Consider the following 22,663-nt stretch of genomic DNA (forward strand, 5'->3'; position numbering starts at 1 on the left):
GATATATATTCATTTTTATTTAAGAAAAGTAAGCATACTATAACATCATCTGGAGTCAAATAGCAACAGTTAAGGACTACTTCTATTTGAAAAATTGTGATAGACTAAGTAGACAGTTTTGCAATTATAATATGTATTTAATGAGGGATCCTGAGTTCTGCACATTTAATTATCTTTAACAAATGTTTGACCTATCTCTTAAAAAACTTTATACAAGGATTCAAACCTTATGTTACTAAAAAATGGACTAGCTCCAGATGAATTATTATCAAATTTAAAAGAAAAAAATCAAAGGTCATTTTGAAAAAGAATCTTCCTGAACTAGTTGATAACTTCGTACAGATTCAACAACCGCTGTGATAGTCATCATAGTATTCTATGTTTACTTTCTTCCAAACCCTAGTTCTATCTTCTCTATAAATCAGCACGGACTGATTTTTTTAGTTAGGATGTAGAAACTATTCTTAGAATCTCATGTAAAGTTTCTGTTTGGGGGCTGAAATCAGTCGTGTGTAATGAAGGTGAATTTTGCCTATGCACGGGAAATGGATGGCTAGCTACTTTCTGTGATGAGACCACTGGATAAGTGCCATATGATTTTATCTAAACTATTAGCACATATCATTTGTATGAGTAAATACACAGAAAATATAAAAACATATGTTTTCTTTTCTGGATATACATATTAAATGTTTAAAGCAAGTTCCTGTTAGTATTTTCATAATCACCTCCAATTAACTATAGTTCAAACTCTTTTTTTTCTGTCCCATGTTTTCTCTTTCCCACCTGTGGATACATAGGCATAAGTAAGTAAATAATATCATTCTAATACAAGGCATTAGGGTAAAAAGATACAATAGAATAGATTAACTGCTGTTTTACTCTAAATATAGTAATCGTCATCTTCTATTATGGAGTCATCGGCTTTTAAAAAGAAAGTCCTATCTTCCATATCTCATTCCCTTTTGGTATCTTGAAATGGCGTGAACTTAAAACAAGTGTTTCACTGACAGTACCTGTGCCTCTCAAGACAAAGTACCAAAATTCTTAAAATGCTTAAATTTAAAGATATTAAAATATCTTAAAAATATTTAAAGATACCTCTCCATCAAAAGTGATGTAGTATCATTATGTATCATTCTTTCCAGGAAAAATTAAACAAGAACAAATCTATAAAAAATTGCCAAATAATATGTCAAGTCCATTTTTTGAAAAAGAATGACTTGGCAAGGTCAGAAGTAAGTGTTTGTTGTCTGTTTAATCCACATTATCTGTCCTTCCTGAATTATTCAAGGGGGCCTGACGCCCCACATCCACGTGTAGTTTGTATCTTAGTGAAATGATTCAGTAACAACTCTGGCTTTATATAGCATTTTATTGCCTTATCTGTCATTCTTATCAGCGCGGCTACTTAATTTGTATTCACAGTATTTCCTTTTATTTCATTCCTGTGTGGCTAGAAATTAAATAATAACAAAAGTCAACATTACTCTGTTTGGGCTTGAGAGCAAGACTCAATGAGAGACTGTTGGGAAGCACCCAGCCTTGCCGGGAGGTGGGGGGACGTACCGATGCTTTCCTTAGAGACCCTTGCTCACGTCCCCTCACCTACTCAATTGCATTTGTCACTCGCAGCCCGTCACTCAGTGTCAGTGTCTGAGCACATCTTGCAGCGATATCGAAACTGTTATTTTACCATAAACCTGTTCTTAAAGTCGGTCTTGACCAAAATTGGATGCAGATCATATTCAAACTAAATACCACTAACCCCTCTTACGGTAATGTTGATAGCGTTTTAAAACTGATGAAGCTTAAAATGGAAATCGAAGAAAGTAATCTCTGTCAAGGTTCTGGCATCAATTCCATTTCTCAGTTGTGATTTTGAGCCCTGTGAGAGACATTTCTCCCGTCTGTCCTTGGAGAATACAGAATTCCTTTCTGCATTCTCTGGTCAGCTGCATCGCAGGTACGAGAGTACTTTTAGCTCCAGGACAGAATTACTGAGATGAGAGATAATGACCCCGAATCAGATACAGCGAAGGATCCTTTCCCCAAAGCCATCAGCTCTGAGCACCCTAAAGCAAAGCAAAGGATGTAAAACCATTCGCCAAAACCCTGGTTTGCAATTTGGAGGATCGTGATTTCTACATAAGAGAACTGTTATGGGGTGCCTGGATGACTCGGTCGGTTAAGCCTCCAACTCTTGATTTCACCTCAGGTCAGGGTCTCACAGTTCCCAAGTTCCAGCCCCATGTTGGGCTCTGTGCAGAGCCTGCTTGGGACTCTGTCTCTCTCCCTCTTTCTCTGCCCCATCCCTTTTGCCCTCTATCTCCCTTTCAAAATTAATAAAATTAAACTTTATTTAAAAAGAGAGAGAGAGAGAACTGGGATGTCTGGCTCTGGATACTTCGCTGTATCAGAGTAATCAGGGGGAAAAAAATCAGTCTACAGATTGACACAGTTTTTAAAAATGAAAATTTCTCCTGCCACTCACAGCTCTCAGGCTTTTCCTGCCCTGCCTTTCTGAGACCAAGGGCACGAAAGTAATTAGTAGATTAGTGTTGCTAATCGGTAGATTAGTGTCAGTTGGCCTCTTGTGTCTTGAAGTAGTGACGAGAACCATAAAGACATCTTTCTCGTGAAAGTTATGTCACAACCTGTTTCCTTACATTTCATTATGTTCTTTTCTTTCAAGTCTTTTCCTTCTCTACCATTTCCAACAAAGCAGGGGAAATAAATCAGTCTCAGAAGACAGGAAAAATCAACACAGTGGGATGCCCTTTTCTTCCAGCACTGTTCGGGCTCACAAAGAGGCTCGTGTAGACGGACCACTTAACGACCAGCCCGCGTCGGCAAGAACATTCCCACTGGTATCTGATGAGGACGCCTTGAGTACCCACGGTACTCTTTATAAGGAAACCGTAGATCCAAGACCAACAAATTCAGACTTTTTGCTAAGAACAGATTTCATAGACTCACTTTTACCCAGAACGAAAGGCAGGAGTAAGTCCCTGAGGGGCCCGAGAGAAATGTTTCAGAGGATGTGGAATCAGCCGGTCTGCTTCCCTCAGAGGCCAGTGTGGGAACTTCCCAAGAGACCAGAGACCACAGATCTGCAGCACTGGCAGAGCAACGGGCGGGAAGGTAGAAAGGAAAGCCCTGGAACCTGTCCAAACCAAAGAGGTAGCGGGAGGCCCCTGCCGAGAGCCGGGGATACGCAGGCGGCAGAGAGAGAGGAAATGAGGCCAGGTGATTCACTGCCTGTGTTGGGAACAGAACACGTGGCATCTCCATCTTCAGACTCTTCCTGTTTCTCTCCTTCACCTCGCTCCTCCTTCTCGACTTTGCCAACTGTGTCAAGAACTGTGGAGCTCCAGTCAGAGCCTCATGCCGCCATTTCTCCGGCTGACTGTTCCTTGGAACTTTCTCCTTCGACGCCTGGCATTTTGCATTCTCCAGTCTTTAGGAGAGAGGCACCCGTGTGTATGCTGACTGTCGAAGCCGAAAGGAACATTTTCGAAATTCTTCCCGAACCACCCCGTATCTCTCCTCCTCCAACTCCTGTTGCTTTTTCCTATCTTCCTCCTTCCCATCCTCCTCCTCCACTTCTTCCGCTGTCTGGCCCCCCTTCCCCTCCCTCTACTTCTCCTTCACTCCCTCTCTCCTCCCCTCCTTCCCTCCCTCCACCATGCCCCCCTCTTCCTTCTCCACTGTCTCCTCCCCCTTCGGTTCCGTCCACCAGGTGTGTCCCTATACCAGCTGTTAAAGGTACTGTTGGTGTAACACCAACAGAGGAAAGGACGTCCTCTGGGACGCAGCTGCCAGCATCCACCACGGAGTGCAAGGCGGATCCCCGAAGGGAACCAAAAGGCATCCTCAAGCATATTAGAAACGTAGCAGACCTTGAAAAGTCAGTAGCTAACATGTACAGTCAAATAGAAAAAAACTTCCCACCAATGCACAACTCAGACCTTGAAACTAGTTGCCCTCCAGAGACAGAAAATGTGGAAATGACCTCTGGACAAAACCAGGGGAATTTGCACAGGATTGTCGAGGGAACTGAAAACCGACCTCACAGCGAATCTACTTCCCTGTAATGTTGCTCTTCGTGTTTTAACCGGACAACTCTTTTGTTGACCGTAATCTTCGAGTGGAGGCAAATGGGAACGTTAGAGAAGATTCCATTCTTTTACCCAAAACTCCGTGCAGTGCTGTTTTTTCCCTCATTTTTTACTTTTAAAGATTATTAACCTCATCGTTTCTAACTCATATTATAGATTTACCTTAATTTTCTTAACTACGAAGTAGCATTATTTGTCTACGTTTGTTTTAAAAAGTAAGTAATTTCAGTCTATTTTTCAGTGGGAATATGTGGGCAAGAAAGTTAGATATCCAACTTAAACCAATGGTTTGTTAACATGTTAATGCAGTAACGTCTACATTTACTTCCTGATCATAGTTTTATTTGAGTGCTCCAGGAAAAAAAAAAAAAAGCAAACTGTTAAAATAAGCTAAAAAAATGATATCATAGGTTCTGTTTCTTCCTTGAAGCCTATGTATTTGGTAAGATTAAATACTACCAAAGTAAAAATGTTATGTATCTAGAAATGTAGGAGTTGACAGACATTATGGTGTTCCAAAATAAATCCCAGGTGCTATAAGATGTAGTCATCTGTTTTCTTACATGAACAGTCTTCAGTCTGGCTTGCTTTTATCTTACTAGTATGCTTATACAGTTGAAAAATCTTTTATGTTTTCAGTTACTGTCTTAGTCTACTTATTTCTCATTATGCTTTCTCTTCCCCTCTTTATAATGAAAATAAATCTTGAGCTGTTGGCTTTTATAAGACATTTCATTGTTCCCACAGATGTTGACAGGGACCTTCGGTTTTGCTTGTCCACATTATGTTATCATCTTGTCATTATAATTTTATCATAAGATTCTCTTTCAAAGAAAATATTTATCTCAGTTTAATAAAGAAATTCTAATTAGTTTCACCAAAATAAAGTTAACTAAATGTCTACAGAGGTTTATCTAGTATGAATGTAGTTGCTATTTGATGAAAATTATAAATGTTTTTATTAAGTTTGTCAATAATATAAAACGTTTGCCTACCGTAATTTTAGAACAGCATTATTGGCTTCATTTCTAGTTACCTTTAATTACTCTAGATAAATCATCCAAACTTATTTGTATAAATAAGATATAAAAATTTTAAATAGAAATCAAGAAAGAATATGTCTGGTGAAGTGTCATCAGTTTTATATAGGCTTTTACTCTTTGTTTTAAGTGAAGAAGATAAAAATTTATCCTCGAAAAAAAAAAACAAAAACAAAAACACATTATGTTGTAGTTTTTCTCAGAACTCAACTTGGAAAATTCTTAAAGACCTCAGCTGAGCTAAGTGCTCTCTTCCTATCTATTTAATGAAAACTACACTTGACTAGCAAGTAATTATTCTGTTGTCCCACCTAACCCATGGAATAAATTTTATTTACTGGAAATCCCCACTTTAAATACAAGCGTAATTATTTGATTTATTCTGCAGTTTTAATATTGTAGAAGATAAAAGTTTGCACAGGAAAACAAAACATGGTTTCAAAATGTAGGCCAAAATCTTGCCAGGTGATCTCCATTGTAGATACCTAATATAGGCCCGTATAATGCATCATTTCAAAGATTTTGTTCAGCTCTTACATTATGTGATATTCCTTCAAGAATTTGGTCTGTCATCCTTAATAGTATCAGATTTTTTGAAAAATCTATAAATCGAATTATTTTCATTAGCTCCTTTGCTTCAGATTCTTTTCATCCAAATCAAGAGTGATTTCCTTCTTGGGGTTTTTGAACCTGATTTTTTTCTGTCTTTCACTGAAACATTTCAGTTGGAATTTTTGTTGGCAGCTGGTCATATGCATTGGAAGTTGCGCTATTTGGCGGACTCTGACAAGGTATTATTCATAATTGTGTAAGCCTTGCATTTGAATGTGTGTGTTTTTTAAGCTATTTGTATCAACTTCTTGGATATGAGAAATTTTTAATATATTCTCTAAATAATTATAAAGAAATATTATGAAAACCCCAAATAACAGTTTTATGTAGGTATGTGCAGCCTCACTGAGTTGTCACACTGTCCTTTTCTGTATCATTTTTATAGTATTTGTTTAGTCTAAACATTTTATTAGTATATTACACTTTTCAAATGAAACATCCATTCCCATGTTTTCTATTTAATAGTTTTTTTATTTCACGTTCTATTTAGAGATCCCTGGATTCATTGTAAAAGTCCGTTCGAATGCCTTCTGCATGAGACCTATAAATATTCTTTGAGTTCGTAGGCCAAAATATTATTTCCCTTCTCAACCCATAAGCCCCCACAACCTGCCAACGAACCTCCAGAATCATAATACATTATTTGTCTTCTGCATTTATTATGTTCCAATTTGTGCATAAGAAATTATTAGATGCCTTGATAAAAGATATAAGTAAGTTACCATATGTTTTCCTTATTATTAAATGCATACAAATGGTATACAATGATAATTAACACACATGGAATACCATCTGCATAAAAATGCATCAGTATTATGTGACTTGTCTTGTAAGAGTCAACAGAAAGTCACATTAATTGAAAGCATACAGACAATTATACATATTGATTCTGTTCTGTACTTTTTCTAAGTCACTTTGTGCCTTTGAACTGAGACAATCCAAATAACTACGTGAAAGACAACAAAACGATTAATGGAAACAGTGTAGTTCATCTATTGGTATTTTATTCTCCACACGTAGGAAAAAGACTGCTACCGAAAAAAAAAACAAACACCAAAAAAGGCAGCTTAAATATCCTGGAGAGTAAAGTCCAGCTTTCGTTGGACATTTATATCATGTATGTGACTCAATTCTCATTACTAAAACCTAATTATGAGCTTTCTCTGTCTCTGAAAGATATAAATCCAGTAAACTTCTAAATGCTTTAGAAGGATTATAATTTGCATAACTATTGGCAGAATCACAGAAGCAAAACTCACTGAAGGTCCATTTCAGATAATAAATTGCGACAGGATTAACTAAGCATTATATTACCATTATTACCAACCATTTCAATCAGCAATGCCTTAACCACTTAAGATTTGTTCAGATAAGTAGACTTCTTTTGTAAAGGCCTTGTAATATTTTAAAGAAATTTTCTACAGATATTGTTTTGTTGGACTTTAAAGTTATGGGTGCCTCTTCGTAGCAGTTACTAGCTTTATATACTCAGTCTTTCGCACCATACTATACATATAACACTTTAGATCAACTGTTTAGTGAATGAGAAATAAAAAATCTTTATAATTAAAGACATTCAATACTGAAAGCATTCTATATATATATATATATATTTTTCCCCTCTCAACTACAGTCAAACCTTTCCCCAACTTGTCGTCCATGAACTTTACAAATCCTTACGTAATATTGAATGTTTGGCTCTTATACCTCTGACAATAGTCAGCTCTTATATTATGTCTGATAATGTCCTTGACCCTTAAAGGCTAGTCAGTATTTTGAATTCATTATTTTTAGAATAAATTGATGCAAAGAGACAAAAAAAAAAAACTTTACAAATGTTTGGAAGAATATATTGTAGTCATTGAGGCAATTTTTTCATTCTGTACCAGTATGCTTTTCATGTATAAAACAATCTTTTCCCCAAATGAGCATCTTATATACATTAAAACTTGTCTAGGATGCGGATGATATAGAATACTTTTGATCCACTTGACAATAACAGAGTCAAAGTGTGTTATTATACACCACTGGGATATAATAGATTGTGTATGGTTGAGTATCATATGGCATGTGGGTCGTGGCTGGTCACTGTTTTTAGTAAAGCAGGCATGAAACTTCGATCCTCCTGTCCTGATACTGCCACAAATTGTATTTCTCACCGAGACAATTTTTAGTAAAAATTACCTTCTCAGTGCCCCTCACATTTTTAAAAACACCCTTATCTATAATTTTATTTAATCTGAAACTCTGAGTTGTTTAATACTGATTTCTTTGTTTCTGCCTTGCAGGAGAGGGTATGCATCAGAGGTAAGGGCTTTATGGTATTGATATTATATCAAGCCTACTAGGAAAATATTTGCATTATAGGAAGGCCTGGTTTACATTCTTTCATAGCCAGGGTATTCTCCTTTATTTCAACAAAACTTATAAATGTGCTGTGCTATTTATTCTCTTGTGTACCTGTTACCGTTTTGTTTGGGGGTTTTAAGTGGGTGAACAAATACCAAGTGCTCACCTTTTCAAGGATAAATCATATTTTGCCTGAATTGCTGTTACTTGATATTGTCCAATATTCCACCAAGTTTACTTCTTGGAAGCTATAAACCTAACGTAGCCACCTAGGATTCCTTAACTTTTATCCTTTTTACCAGTCTAAGGCTCCTTCCCAACATATTCAAGCTAAGATCGTAAAGAGTTGTGAAAGGTCAGACTGAGAAATCTCTGGCTTTCCATCGTGTTCCTTTGAGTCTGAGTCTGTGGAGACGATAGTGGGCGTTCTGGCCAGTGGCATCTGGCTGGCCGCTCGGAGAGTCGTACTGCCGATGAGGCCACCGAGAACCCAGCAGAGTTTAGCAGACAGCTTCCCAGTCAAGATAGTGAAATGAGTGTGCACCCTGATTGGCCAGTAGTGTAGAAATGCACAAATCCTAACGTGTTTGGAGATCAAGACGAATGAATTTAAGAATAACTGGTTTTCGGGGACAATTATAACAGCTAACAGACCGGATCAGGATGTCTCCAGCTCCAACTTCCTGCTTCCTTAAGTGAGTGCCTTAACTAGACCAGCTCGCTCACAGCCGTGTTGTGGAAACTGTAGCCCTTCAATCTCATAGCTGTCCTGCTGGTCCTTTCAAACGTCTGGTTCACTGCTGGAACTTCTCCCGGAACTTCTGTGCCCACATTCCCAGGGCTTACTGTAAGATTCATGTTGTGTAGCTACACCCCCCCACCCCTCAAAGAGTGGGTAAGCCACAGTTTGATAAATTATCGTGAAACGGACCAATAGAGACCTGGTTGCCTTTCAGTAAGTATGGGTGAGGTTGGGAGGCAGTAAGAAGTGATCCCCACGAAATCAGAGGAAGGACGATTTCCCTAATCACAAAGAACCTCCAAAAGTGTGCTTAATGCCTGACTGTAAGCAACTCATGTTTTGGTAAAAAGAAAAATGGGGAGCATTTCTTAAATATTGATGATGAGTATATTACAACTGTATCATGATTTTGTGTGCTCTCCTCTTCTCACTAATGAACCTGATTGCATTTAATGTGATTGGGGAGAAAAAAAAGAGGGGCAATTTAAAACAAGGTTAGACTTGTTCAAAAGGATTCTGTGGCACTTAAAGTGCTTTTAAAATCATAAGTAACTATATTAAGTTTGTACTAAAAAGTTATTTATAAGTTTCTTATTAAGGTGATTTGAAGTTAATCACAACAATGATGAGATTTTTTTGCAAATCCGTATTATGTTCTAACACAAATAGTCAAAATATTGGTTGCTATCACATGAATGATCAATCATAATCCCAAGGTAACCAGTTTTAAGCTGTGGCCCTCTTTTTTCTCTCTTTTCAATCACGATCTTCCTTTTCCACCCGAAGTCTTTTCTAAACCTTGTTCTATTTTAACTTCCTTTGGCAGCAACAGCAACTGCTGAGGCCTTCTCTTCTTAAACCAGAGGTATCAGTTTTCTTTTCTTTTCAACCTCGCTGAGCCTTCGGAATTAAGGCCCGTTCTACCTGTAGGCAGACTGGGTGACTGCCAACACGATTGTACAAGACAGACAGGAGGTGGTTAAACATTAACACAAATAAGTAGGCGAGAAAATCACTCCTCTCCTGCTTGCGGGGGGCGGGGGGGGGGGTGCTGAAATTCTGAACCCTTAGCTCCGTTCTCTAGGAGTTAGACAAGGAAGCCCTTGGCTCCTGTTGAAAACAAGCTCTCATTGAAAGAGACAGATCACGAAACTGATCATTCTCTTGTCTCAGTGAATCTAGATGCATCAGAACCCTTCCTGGGACCAGTCAGGGTTTGAGGAAAGAGCTCTGGCCTCTGTACTGAAATAAGGAAAAGTAGAAATTGGGTTGTGATTGACACTCTTAAATCATTTCATGGGATTCAAACATGATGCCTTTGGACACATGTCTATTTCAAAATGCCTAGGACATTTTCTGCTGCCATGAGAAAAAGGTAATCAGAATTTTAAAATGAATGCACACAATTTATACTTGTATGCACTATGCACTATCTAAATTTTTTAAAATAATGTTTATTTTAAATGTATCTTTCTTTTGGCATAGTTGGCTGCCAAAGTGCGATCCAAGTGGTTAAGTGGTTAGAATTGACTCTCTAAAATTTGGAGGTTGAGTGGCAGGAATATTCAACTTTTGTAAACTTTTAGCTAAAATTTCTAGGAAGACATTCCCATAGACTACTGAATCAGATAACTCGGACTTAAGATCCGAATGGCAATTACTCGATGCAAAACCATAGTCAAGATATGCTCCTTCCGTTTCATCGTCCCCAAAATCTTGGCAGTAATATTGAATATACAAGCTCCTACCTCAGCCACCGGAGCACGGTAGGAAGAAACTCAGCAAATGGTAGTAATACTGTTGCTTTTGTTTGCATTAGTCTACACGTTTACACTTTGTCAGTAATTTGCTAAAATAATTCTGTCTTGTCTGTGTGGTCAGAAAAAATGTGGGGCAACAGGGACTGCATGGGGCAGTGGAAAGAGTTGATAGCCCCAGTCTGTTCAGGCCAATTAGGGAGCCTGATGGTTGCTATGCCTTCCTTCATGTATGTATGTGTCTGTGTATCTATGTATGTATCTATGTATCTATCTATGTACCTATTATCTATAATCTATTATCTATCATGTATCTACCTATCATCTGTCTACCTACCTATCATCTATCTGTTAACTATCTATCTATCATCTATCTCTGCATAGTTGATGCTCTGCCCTTCAGTAACTGATGATCTAAGAATCCAAGAGGGACCCTTCAGATGATTCCCTTCTACCAGCTTCTGTCTTTTCCCACCTAGCTCAGACAACACAGTGACTGATTGAATCCAGGATTAAGTTTCCTGGATTTCTTTCCAATTGCTTCTATCCTTCTGTGATATTTTTTAAGTCATCTGATAACAGGTATATATCCTATTCTCCCTTTAGGAGAATAAAAGTGTGTGTCTGTAAAGGAAATTATTTGATTCTAACTCTGAAAATCTGAAATTCACTCAGTTGCATTATGTTTCCATAAATATTTGTTTTTAATTATTGCCAAAAGTTATCAAAATTCAAAATGACTTTTGTTTTTAATTGTTGTAACGACACATAACTTGAGATCTTCCCTCTTAAATTTTACATGGATAACACAGTGCGGTTGACTATAATAACACAGTGTTGCATAAAGGATCTTTAGAACTTTCCATCCTGCTTCACTGAAACTTTATACCAGTTGAAAGGTTCCACATTTCTCCCTCCCCCACCCTGTGGCCATATCATTCTAGATTGGCGATTTTAGACACCTTGTTCAATGGGATCATGCAGTATTTATCCTTCTGTGACTGGCTTCTTTAACTTAGCATAACGTTCTCAAGGTTCATCCATGTTGCTGCATGGAACAGCAACCCCTTCTTTTATAAGGCTGAGTGATATTCGCTGTATTTATGTACTACGTTTTCTTTATCCATTCTTCCACTGATGAACATTTAGTTTCAACTTCAAAATCTGTTGGTGGTCTTTTCTCAGTCTCCATATGCATGACACTAAACATGCATTGGCCAAAGAGTTTAAAAGCATTAGTTCTGAAATCAGTTTGCTTCATTTAAACCAGTATAATTGTGTTGGGTTTTAGGTGCGTCAAAAGTCCAAGCCTACGGATATGAAAAATATAGGTAGATTTATATTTAAAGTGTTTCGTTTGAATAACTTAAATTTAGACTTTAACTGTGTCCCAATTCTTATTGACCTCAATTCCCACTACCATTTTCTGTAATGAGCACTTTTTGTTGAAATATAACTACAGACATAAAAGTAAGCAAGTGATACTGCACAGCAGGAAAAATTTTTACAAAATGCACACCCCCTACTAGCTCTCTAGAAGCCTGTCCATACCAACACCCGGATATTATTTCTCCTTTCCGCCAATGACTCAGCTGGCTTGTTTGTTTTTTCCTAAGATAAGTATGTTAGGTAAAAAAATAAAAATAAAAAAAAATTATATATATATATATATATATATATATATAATTTCAGCTTTGTTTAAGTATATTTGACAAAACCATAAGAAATTTCAAGTATACATTGTTGTGATTTGCTATTTGGTGAGAACAGTTATCTTTTTTACCAAATTTCAATTACACAGTTAGCAACCGCAGTCACCATGCTATACATTCAATCCTCAGACCATTCTCATCTTGTAGTTAAAATCTGTACCCTTTTCCCAACTTCTCCCCACTTCCCCCAGCCCCTGACAACCACTTTGCTAATCTTTGTCTTTATGAGTTTGCCTTATTTATTTTTATATTGTACTCCATGTATGAATGATACCATCCAGTATGTGTATTTTTATGTCTGGCTTGCTTTCCTTAATGGAACACTCTCAGCTGCCACCCATGGCCGGACCTTCTTTTTAAATGTAGACTTGTAGTACACGGTGGCAAGACGGTAGCCAGTGAGGTTTATCCAAGGTACTCTTACCACTGATGGGAATTTTTTCCCTGGCTTCTAACACACATCTGTTTGTGTTTCAAGCTTATGTAAATAGGATTATATAGAATCGTGTGTTTCTTTTGCCCATCACTCTGTTTGGGAGGTTCATCTCTGTGACTGTGTGAGGGAGGTGTGTGTATCTCATGGACTTCTGCTTTGGTTCTGGTTTTTGGTTTTTACAAGTGATGTATTTTGGTGCACATTTATACTCCTTTATGTTCAGCATATAAACTGAACTATACTGAATTTTTGTCAAAGGATATGCATATATTTGACTTTAGTATTACTGCCAAACATTTTCCAAAGGATTTGGCACATTTATAATCTCTCCAAAAGTATGTGAGACTTCCAGCTACCCCATGTCACTGCCAAAACATGTGACTGCTGATCTTGTTGTTTGCTTGTTTTAGCCATTCTTGTGGGTAGACTGAATTAGGTGTTTTGTTTTTCTTTTTCAATTTATTCTTATTTATTTCGAGAGAGAGCAAGTGGAGAAAGGGCAGGGAGAGACGAAAAGAGAATCCCAAGCAGGCCCCTCACTGTCAGCCCAGAGCCCAACTCAGGGCTCAATCTCATGGGCTGTGAGATCACGACCTGAGCAGAAATCAAGAATTGGAGACTTAACTGACGGAGCCACCCAGGTGCACCTTAGAATTAGCAGGTTTTAAAATGTAAACATCCCTGAGCAGTCTCACACATTAATGTTGTGTTGAATTAATGTATAAATGATCATCATCATATCCTTTAATAAAAATAAATGTAATGAATAGAAGTGCTCCGGGTGCTATGAAGCTGTTCTTAGGAAATGAAAAAATGCTAAAGATAACATTATAATTCCTCCAGGCTAAAGTCTGTTAATAAAACAAGTTAAAATACAGTGAAATATTTTCTACTAGTAGTTTGTAAAGTTACCCAAGAACAAGTGATATGCTCATCTGTAATCTTTAATAGATTCACCTAATAGACTCACCATTAGAAAAAATGTATTTTTTTTACCCCCTCTATTCTAATGACATAACTTTATTTCATGTCAAATAGTTGGAACCAGAAAAAAATGTTGAATATGTTTAACTAACATTTGAAATTAAAGTTTGTTGGCAGGAGTGTTCTGAGAGTCATGGGGATTCTAGGTCTGGAAATCTAAATTCATATGATATGAAATGTGATAAGAATTTATTTTCAAATGCAATTTCTCTTTTTGAACAATAGGAGTTATCCATGGAGTCTGGAATTGATCCTGGCCAGGAATTTGGACAAGATTATTACAGTTATGAGCATGGGTACATCTTCAGATTTTTTTTAATCCAGTATCAATATTTTTATGAGAAATGAGTTATTAGATATTACTAGCATTTGTGTTGCAAATGTGATTTCATCCATTTCATCCTTGAAAATGAATTATGTATCTACTTTTAGTTTCAATCAGGTTTTATCCATTTTTTTAACATTCACTTCTGGTTTGATGTTCTATGCTGATATTGACCACAACTCTAATGAAGCAGTAACATGATTCAAACTTATTTAAATGAGGAATAGAATTCAAACATATTTGCTCAATTCCTGAATTCACCATTTATTTCATAGGGTATGTTTAATATTTGATGTAACTAGTCAGCCTCAAGACTTGCCCAAGAGAAATTAGGAAGAAAACATACTTTAGAACCCAGTAATAAGCATTTCAAGCCACCCTACACACACATTAACTGCTTTCCCAAAACACAGAAAGAAAATGTAAATACCATTCCAGATCATGTCTGCAGCAGGTCTTTGCTGTAACTATAGAGACATTATGTTGTGAACAAGCTATTAGTTTTACAAAGAACCTATTTCATGTCCTAAATTCTTCAACTCATTAAGGAATGATATGCTGTTCCCTTCACACTAGCCTCTCCCCTAACCTGAATCTGAAATAACCTGGTTCTTTTTGCTGTTATTCCAGGGCACCGTCATGGCAAAATCCATTGGCCATCAGGTTGTAGTTCTTGCTCTATGTTTTAGTAACTAGTTGATAAGGAGCATGATAGGTGCTGTAAATAGATGTCTGTTGATTGAGTGATGAAGACAAAGAAGAACACCGAGATCAGTCAAGGTTACACGGACCACACAGAAACGTGTTGAAAGTTGTAAGTTTCTGTTACAGGTATGAGATGCCTCAGTATGGAAGCCGTCGCCGTCTCCTACCGCCAGCTGGACCAGAGGAGTATGGTGAGGTGGTTGGTGAAGCCGAGGAAGAATATGAGGAGGAAGAGGTAATGTGATGTGTAACCCTATTTCAATAGCAGGCTACAAAATATTTCAAAAATCAGAACTCCCATTCACTTAGTACATGTTTTTCATGGAAATTTCATTATGTGGACCATTTCATCACCTTGTTTATAGAAGGAAATTCATTACTGTGTATGTTTAACTTATTTCCTATGATAAAATGTTAAACACCTGGAATAAAGCCACAATGAAGTTTATATCTTCTAAAATCCTAAATGTGACTCCATAAAAATAACATCAAATTCATAAAAAGTATTTTGCAAAACAATGGTTCCCACATTATCCAGCATATCTAAAAATCATGAAAACAGTATAGTTATCAAACAGAAGGAAAGCATTACCACCAATATTTTTAATGGAATTCTGTCACTTACGTTTTAATTAACAGGAGTCATTTATATACTTGTCTACAATATTTACTTGAAACATTTATCCAAAATAAAAACAAAAACAAATGTTGCTAAGGTTTTCTCTGTTCAAAATTAAGAAAATAGTCAAATTTCACATACACCAGTCAGAGTATCATAATTTCCTGATTATTTAAAATTTTGTTTAAGAAAACACAAAGTATTTAATCAACGTGTAGGGATGGGAGAGAGAAGAGTTAACGATTACTTCTTTCTCTTTTGATCTAAGACGCAAAATCAACTCTGAATAAGAAAAAGAAATGTGAAAGCGTTAGATTCTGGTAATGCAAAGTACAAGCCAAAATAAAATACTTTTTTGTGATCACTCTGTGCCTGGATGCAGTGGGGATGAGCCGCCTGCTCATTCTCTACAACTAGTTACAACCTGCAGGTTCATCCCTGCCCAACCTGTGTGGGACAAGGTCACCTGGTAACCGTCCCCCAGCTGACACTTGACTTGCATTTTCGTGATTTTCAGGAAAAGGCAAAGAAAATTAAAAAACCTAAAGTTGAAGTCAGAGAGCCTAGTGAGGAGGAGGAAGTAGTTGTCACCATCGAGAAGCCACCGCTGGCCGAGCCTCCCTGCACCACGTGGAAGAGGGCCAGGATATTCCCGATGATCTTCAGGAAAGTTAGAGGGCTGGCCGAGAGGAGGGGCGTCGTGGACCTCGAGAGTGAAGAGTGGCAGCGACGCCTTGAGGAAGCAGACAAGGATTATCTGAAGCTCACCCTGGACCAAGACGAGGCCACAGAGAGCACAGTGGAGTCCGAGGAAGAATCCTCGAGCGACTACACAGAGTACAGCGAAGAGGAGTCGGAGTTCAGCGAGTCGGAAACCACGGAAGAGGAGTCTGAGTCAGAGACGCCCTCGGAGGAGGAGGAAGAGAGCTCTACCCCTGAATCCGAAGAGTCGGAGTCCACAGAGTCAGAAGGAGAGAAGGCCAGGAAGAACATCTTTCTTGCCAGAAGAAGGCCGGTTGTTGAGGAGGTCAAGGAGGTCAAAGGCAGGAAATGGGAGCCCCCTGAAGAGCCCGAGGAGGAGCCCAGGGAGGAGGAGGAGGAGGAGGAAGGGCCAGCAGCAGGAGGGGAGAGCGAGCTGGCCTCTGTGGACGAGCCGGCAGACCTGGAGGTCACCGAGGAGGGGAGCGCAGAGGTGGCCTCGGGGGAAGAGGGCTTGGCCAGCGAGGAGTCGTCAGAGCCGGCCAGTAGTGTTAGCAGCAGCAGCAGCAGCAGCAGCAGCGAGAGCCAGTCTGGAGGGCCCTGGGGCTTCCAGGTGCCAGAGCAGGACAGCAGCAGGCACGCGCGCCGGGACAGGCATCCGGGAGGCTCCGAGGGCTACGACACGGCCCTCTGAGAGCAGGACAGGTGGGAGTGTGCGGTGCTCCTTGCTCTGTGTGCTGTGCCCTCTGTGTGCTCTCTGGGGTGACGCCTCCAGGGAGGTCGTGGGCCTCCTCTCTGTGTGACCTGACACTGGCATGCCCGAAAAGGGCAGCCCACGCTGTCCACACGTATGTGTGCGTTAGAGGGTGTCAGGGGACACGGACTCCCCTCTCTTCTGGGTCGTGGAAGACAAGCAACTAATCCATATTTAATGCTTCCTAGTGGGGCTCCTGGGAATGCATCTGGCATCACGGCTCACCAGGGACGCCCGGCCTGGCCACGTGGCTTCGTGAATCCATACGGGGGTTTTGGCTCAACTGCAGACCGTAAAATCAGGACACAACTTGCAACAGTGACAGCTCTAAAAGTCCACTTTTGTCGATGTGTACATTTCGACTGGCCAAAAGTATTATATAAAATACCACACAGGGGCGTAAATGTCCGACTCTTGATTTCAGCTCAGGTCATGATCTCACGGTTCACCAGGCTGAGCCCCGTGTCAGGCTCTGTGCTGATAGCGCAGAGCCTGCCTGGGATTCTCTCTCTGCCCTTCTCCCACTTGCATGTGTGCTCTCTCTTTCTCGCTCTCTCTCAAAACAAGTAAATTTAAAAAATCCCACACATGTTCAAACAGGTTTGTAGCTGGCGCTTGGAAATACTGGAAGCTAAATGAAATTAATTAAGTTTAAAAATGAAGTGTATACCATTTCTTTTTCATTGTGGGTAGGGGTTAAAGATTTAGGAAAAAAGGAATTGAATTTTCACAAAACATTCTTCTGGGTAAGTAAACATAATAACTTTGAAAGATACACCTGGAAATCCAAAAAGGGTGGCTTACTTACTGCAACATGTTGGTGGTTCACATATTCCGAAAATGTGGAACTATTTAGTACTGGCTACCCTTCACTCCTTGTCGTTCCTGACGTGGACTGGTGAAAGAAAAATGTAGAAACGTTCATGTGTTCCAGTTGCTTACTAGAGGAAAGTTCACAATAATTTACTGTTTTGTGTATTGCTGGGTAAATTATTCAGGATGGGAAGATATTTTCGTTCCAGTTAACATACATCTAAGTGGAATATACAGAACATATATATTAAATGAAATATACTTAAATATATTTAAATGAAGTATCCAGAACACTAGGATGCTTCTCATTTGGCTAACAGAGGATTAATTAGGAATTAGAATAATGCAGGTTTAAAAAATATATTTAAGATTTGGGGGCAAGAAGGATTTTACGAACAGGCTATACTAATGCTGTGCCTGCCTTCTAATCTGACCTCCCTGAAATGTGTAGCCACTGTCCAACAGTGGATGAGATCCTCACTCCGATATAAATAATACGCCTGTTTTTCACAGAGGGCAGTAACTTGATCTACAAGAACACAAGTGCACCTGCAAAGTCAGCTCCTTAAGGGAGCCCCACTTGACTCTGAGAAGGGATGCCCTACCAGCCGTGGGCTGGGCCGCGAATGGACAGTAGTTTCTTCCTACCTCTCTCCAGTCCTTTACCTCAGACAGCTTTGCATCATGGGTGTTGAATTTCACAGGCCTTTTAACCTTTGCCCCTCTGATTCCTGTGACAGTGACTCTTTGTCTTTTCTCCCGGCAGTGGGCCAGGAGACGGATGATCAAGCTGGTCGTGGACCGCGAGTATGAGGCCAGCTCCACTGGAGAAGACAGCGCCCCAGAGTGTCAGAGGAACCGTGTGCACCCTCGCGGCCCGCACAGCAACATCAATGGCAACATCTATATCGCACAGAACGGTTCGGTGCTGCGAACCCGCCGGGCCTGCCTCGCTGATACCTTAAAAGCCACTTCCCCCGTGCGCCTGGGGAGGCACTTTAAGAAACTCGACAAGTTGGCAGTGACACAGGAGGAGAATGTCCCCCTGAACACGTTGTCCAAGGGCCCGTTTTCCACCGAGAAGATGAACACAAGGCCCACTCTTGTCACGTTCGCCCCTTGCCCCGTGGGGACCGACGGCTCAGCAGGGAGGCCGCTGGGCCCCAGGCTGAAAAGCACAGTGGAACAGGAGGCCGACAGTAAGAACGTCAGGGACCCTCTGGAAGTCCACAGCGACCACACGCACTCAGACGACGAGGAGCTCTGGATGGGCCCCTGGAACAGCCTGCATATACCAATGACAAAACTGTGACTGGGGTTTTCTAAGAAGTTACTTTGATTTTTACTTCAGTTTTTAATGAACTGCGCTTTTTATTGTCGCGGACAAAACGACGTATGGGATTTATATCATGCACACAAGCGAAAACTTTGGAAAATATGCTTTAAACTTTAAAAAAAAAAAAAAAGACAAATTTGCACTCACGCACATTTGTACCGGTGAATTGTTCTTCCGGGAAAATCTTTTTTGGACAGACTCTCAATTCACTAAATAACATCTCATTTAAATGCATCACTTAGCTGTTTTGTTGGGTCTTGAATTTTTTTTCATTATAATAAACAAGAAATAATTTACTAAGTCATCATTTATACTTTGTTGATTAACATAGATGACTCTTCATCTCCACCTTCACAGGACTTTTTTTGGTACATGTGAATTTTCTTTTCATTAAAAAATGGGAAAAAATTTATATTAGAGGATTTTACAGGTAATGGGTTTATACAGCTGCTGTCTACACCATACTGATTTTTTAAAAGAATAATAGAATTACAAAGTGATAGCAAATGTGGGAATCTTCCGTAAATTATTAGGAATCATGAACCTCTTTTCCTTATTGTCCGATATAAAGTTTTTCAAAATTTTACATATGTATCTGTTGACCTTTTAAGGAACACTCGACGTCCTATCTCTTTTATAAATATCATCTGCGGTTTTCCCTCACTCCCAACCCCTTTGCACACACACTTTATGAACACTGTATCCACACAAAACATAGTATAATTGAGTTTTGCCATCTGAAGTGAAATAATTATTTGGAATTCTCCAAATAAATTCTCCACAGAAATCTCCCCCTCATCAAAAGCTTACTGAGGTGGAAAAAGATCAAATAGGAAGAATGCATCTAGAACCGCAATGTCAATATGGAAGACGTAGAAAGATCAGAGAAGTCTATTTCAATATGGAAGACGTAGAAAGATCAGAGAAGGCTCACATTAATGTCATTGGACATGAACATTTCATAAAGGAATTTGGCAGGGTCAAGAATTTAGGTAACATGTAAAATGCCTAGGAAGGGTATAAATCTATAGCTTCAAGTCTATTATGGTATTTCACTTCTCCAGCTCCATTTTCTTTATAGACTATTTTAAGAATGGTAATATCTATGTGCATAAAGTGAAGAACCAGATAAAGAAAAAAATGCCCAGGTAATCATTATCAAAGAACACAGTCAAGATTTCTCACCAGTAAACAAAGCACAGCATTTCACCATTCACAGAAATGAAAACCAAGCATCCTTTCCAAAACAAAAAAAAATCCCAGAAACTTGCCTTGTGTGCTGCATACTCTCCAGATGTTAAAAGGATGGCACTATAATTGAAGAGAATTCGGAATTTTACTGAATAGGACTTCGTAGGGTATAGCTATAGTTCACCTCAAATTTTGCCCAGAATTGACCAAGTTCGGATTTCAATAAAATTCTCTCATGCATGCTTATTATATGGTTGAGAGAGATTGAATAATGCACTATTATTAATTCCTCTCTCACGTTTCATAGTTTAAAAATAGCTGATTATAATGTTTCCTTATTTCCAAAGTGAATGAATTGTATGTAACATAAATTTGCCAACTTATATAAGTAGTATGTTTTAATTTCAGGTTTCAAAAAGTACTTGAGAGCAAATGCAGGAACATCTCATTTCTCTGACATTATTGGAAATCGATGCCTTCTATACCCTTGCCAGAAAAACTACCAGTATTAACTGGAAAGAAATATGACATTCTAACATTAGCTTCTTAGAAATTTAGAATCTTGCTCCTGCCCCCAGGTCTACTAAACAAACATCCACATTCTCACAAGACCCCAAGCTGGTTTGTATGAATATTAAATTTTGAGAAACAATTATCTACGCATTGAACTCCAGGTCTTACTCGTTGAAACACTAAAGCCATTGTTTTTAGTATAACATATTTTGGATAGAAGTTAGAGTAAGCATATTATATTTTCCTATTTGCTCAATCAGAGATCACTAAACATATTTTCCTGATTTTTGAGGATCATCTGACCTAACATCCCATGATATTCTCTCTGCAAAGAGCTTTATCTGATTTTGTTTTTCTCCTTCTCCAAATTCAGGCTGTGATATTTAATGAATTTTGTCACTGAGCCTCTCTCTCAAATTTTTTCTCCAGTTTATTTCTAATTTCCTGGTGAGAAAGTTTGTGTCTCCATTTGTTTTGCTTGTTATTGAAAAATCATAAAGCCTGAGATAGGGATCAGGTATGCAGATTCAAATGAAAGTTTGGAGATTCTCAGATGCTTTGGGGGATCGCTACTGGTTTCTGAGCATGGTTCGAGAAATCCGAAATTGGAAGAAGACTAATGTCCTGATAATATGAGATGTCATTGCACTTTACGATTCAAGTTTTATAAAGAAATAGCAAAATATCACAAGGTACTTAGCAGATGGACGTTTTTCAGCAACTTCAAGTTGATCATTTCAGTAAAACCACTCATGAAGTTAACCTGTCCCTAAGTGAATGCAGTTAGTATGAAGATAAGCAGTCTTTACACAGAGCAACCAAATCAAACATTTGGTTGGTGTATTTTGAGGTCAGGTATACACGGCGGCAAGAACGTTAACACTAAATACATAAATCTGGAATGATTGAATAGTTACTTTGATAGGACTGTCACTGTTCTGGAAAACTGACTCAGGATTAAAATCGTGGAATCCAGGGGAGATGTCCAAGTAGTTTAAACGTAAGAATACTTGATATAAAGGATGTTTCTATGTAAATGCTTTTAAAGAAATCAATGGTTATTTTTTCCTAGATAGGCAAAGCAATTGTTTGTTGTTGTTCTTAGTACCAGCTTTCAGTCAGGAAGAAAAACCCGCTAATCCTAGCTGGTTAAGATGAGAACAAACTTATAGGACTGGAATTGCGCTAAACCTGCGGACTTGGGAAGGTCGCGTGGGTGTGAAGGGCAGGGGAAGAAGAATGAAGGTCGACATTTGTGACTCAATGGCCATCAGATGGCGGACACTAACCTCTTGGCCCAGCCTTCCTCTTTTCATTAATTACAGACTGAGAGTTGTTACAGAATCACAACTGTAGGTTGGCCAAAAGCACGCTTTTAAGTCCAGAAAAAAAGTTTGCCTTGAATTTTACATGTGATATGTCATTTGTGTTATGAGACCACATTGTTTTTAGACCACATGGTTAACGGGGCTGTTGAAACATGTTGTTTATCCTAAGTGTGTCTTCCAAGTGCAATATGGTAGCCACTTAAACCACCATTAATTGCATATGTGATTGATAAAGCCGGGGGGGGGGGGGGGGGGGGGGGCGGGGAGGAATACTGATGCTTGAGGGAAGACATTTTCTTTCTCTTATTTCATGAGTCTTGCTTTTTCTCTTGTTCTGCTTCACTTTCTGTAGTCTATACGGTAAGTGGAGCTTAAGTACACCACATCCACTAATTAGGAAAATAGGCAGAATGTGCTAATAATCTATTCTCAGGGCAGATGCCCACTGGTGCCTGTAATAACACAGCAATAGGCTGAGAGATATGTTCAAAATAATACTGAGAACCTCGATTTTTATTGATAGTTTCTCCCTCTTCTCAAGTGATAATGTGAATTCCTTTGTTCTACTTTTTTTCTCTCTTTTTTTTGCATTTGTAGACCTTGATCTTTATAAAAATCTTTACTTTT

The 22,663-nt window shown here is 38.8% G+C and overlaps 1 protein-coding gene across 1 annotated transcript in view; it reads left to right on the forward strand.

The window, feature by feature from the left end:
- PCDH15 (protocadherin related 15) overlaps positions 1-19,304 on the forward strand; it is an 850,076-nt gene extending 830,772 nt beyond the window's left edge. The window contains exons 33-38 of the mRNA XM_047824821.1: positions 5,887-5,952; positions 8,062-8,080; positions 9,691-9,729; positions 13,979-14,049; positions 14,910-15,018; positions 18,435-19,304. Of these exons, the coding sequence (XP_047680777.1) occupies positions 5,887-5,952; positions 8,062-8,080; positions 9,691-9,729; positions 13,979-14,049; positions 14,910-15,018; positions 18,435-18,980 (850 nt within the window). The 3' untranslated portion in view covers positions 18,981-19,304. The remainder of the gene's footprint in view (positions 1-5,886; positions 5,953-8,061; positions 8,081-9,690; positions 9,730-13,978; positions 14,050-14,909; positions 15,019-18,434) is intronic.
- Positions 19,305-22,663: the final 3,359 nt, after the last annotated feature.

This window comes from Prionailurus viverrinus, chromosome D2 (assembly GCF_022837055.1).
Source record: "Prionailurus viverrinus isolate Anna chromosome D2, UM_Priviv_1.0, whole genome shotgun sequence".
NCBI classification, from domain to species: domain Eukaryota; kingdom Metazoa; phylum Chordata; class Mammalia; order Carnivora; family Felidae; genus Prionailurus; species Prionailurus viverrinus.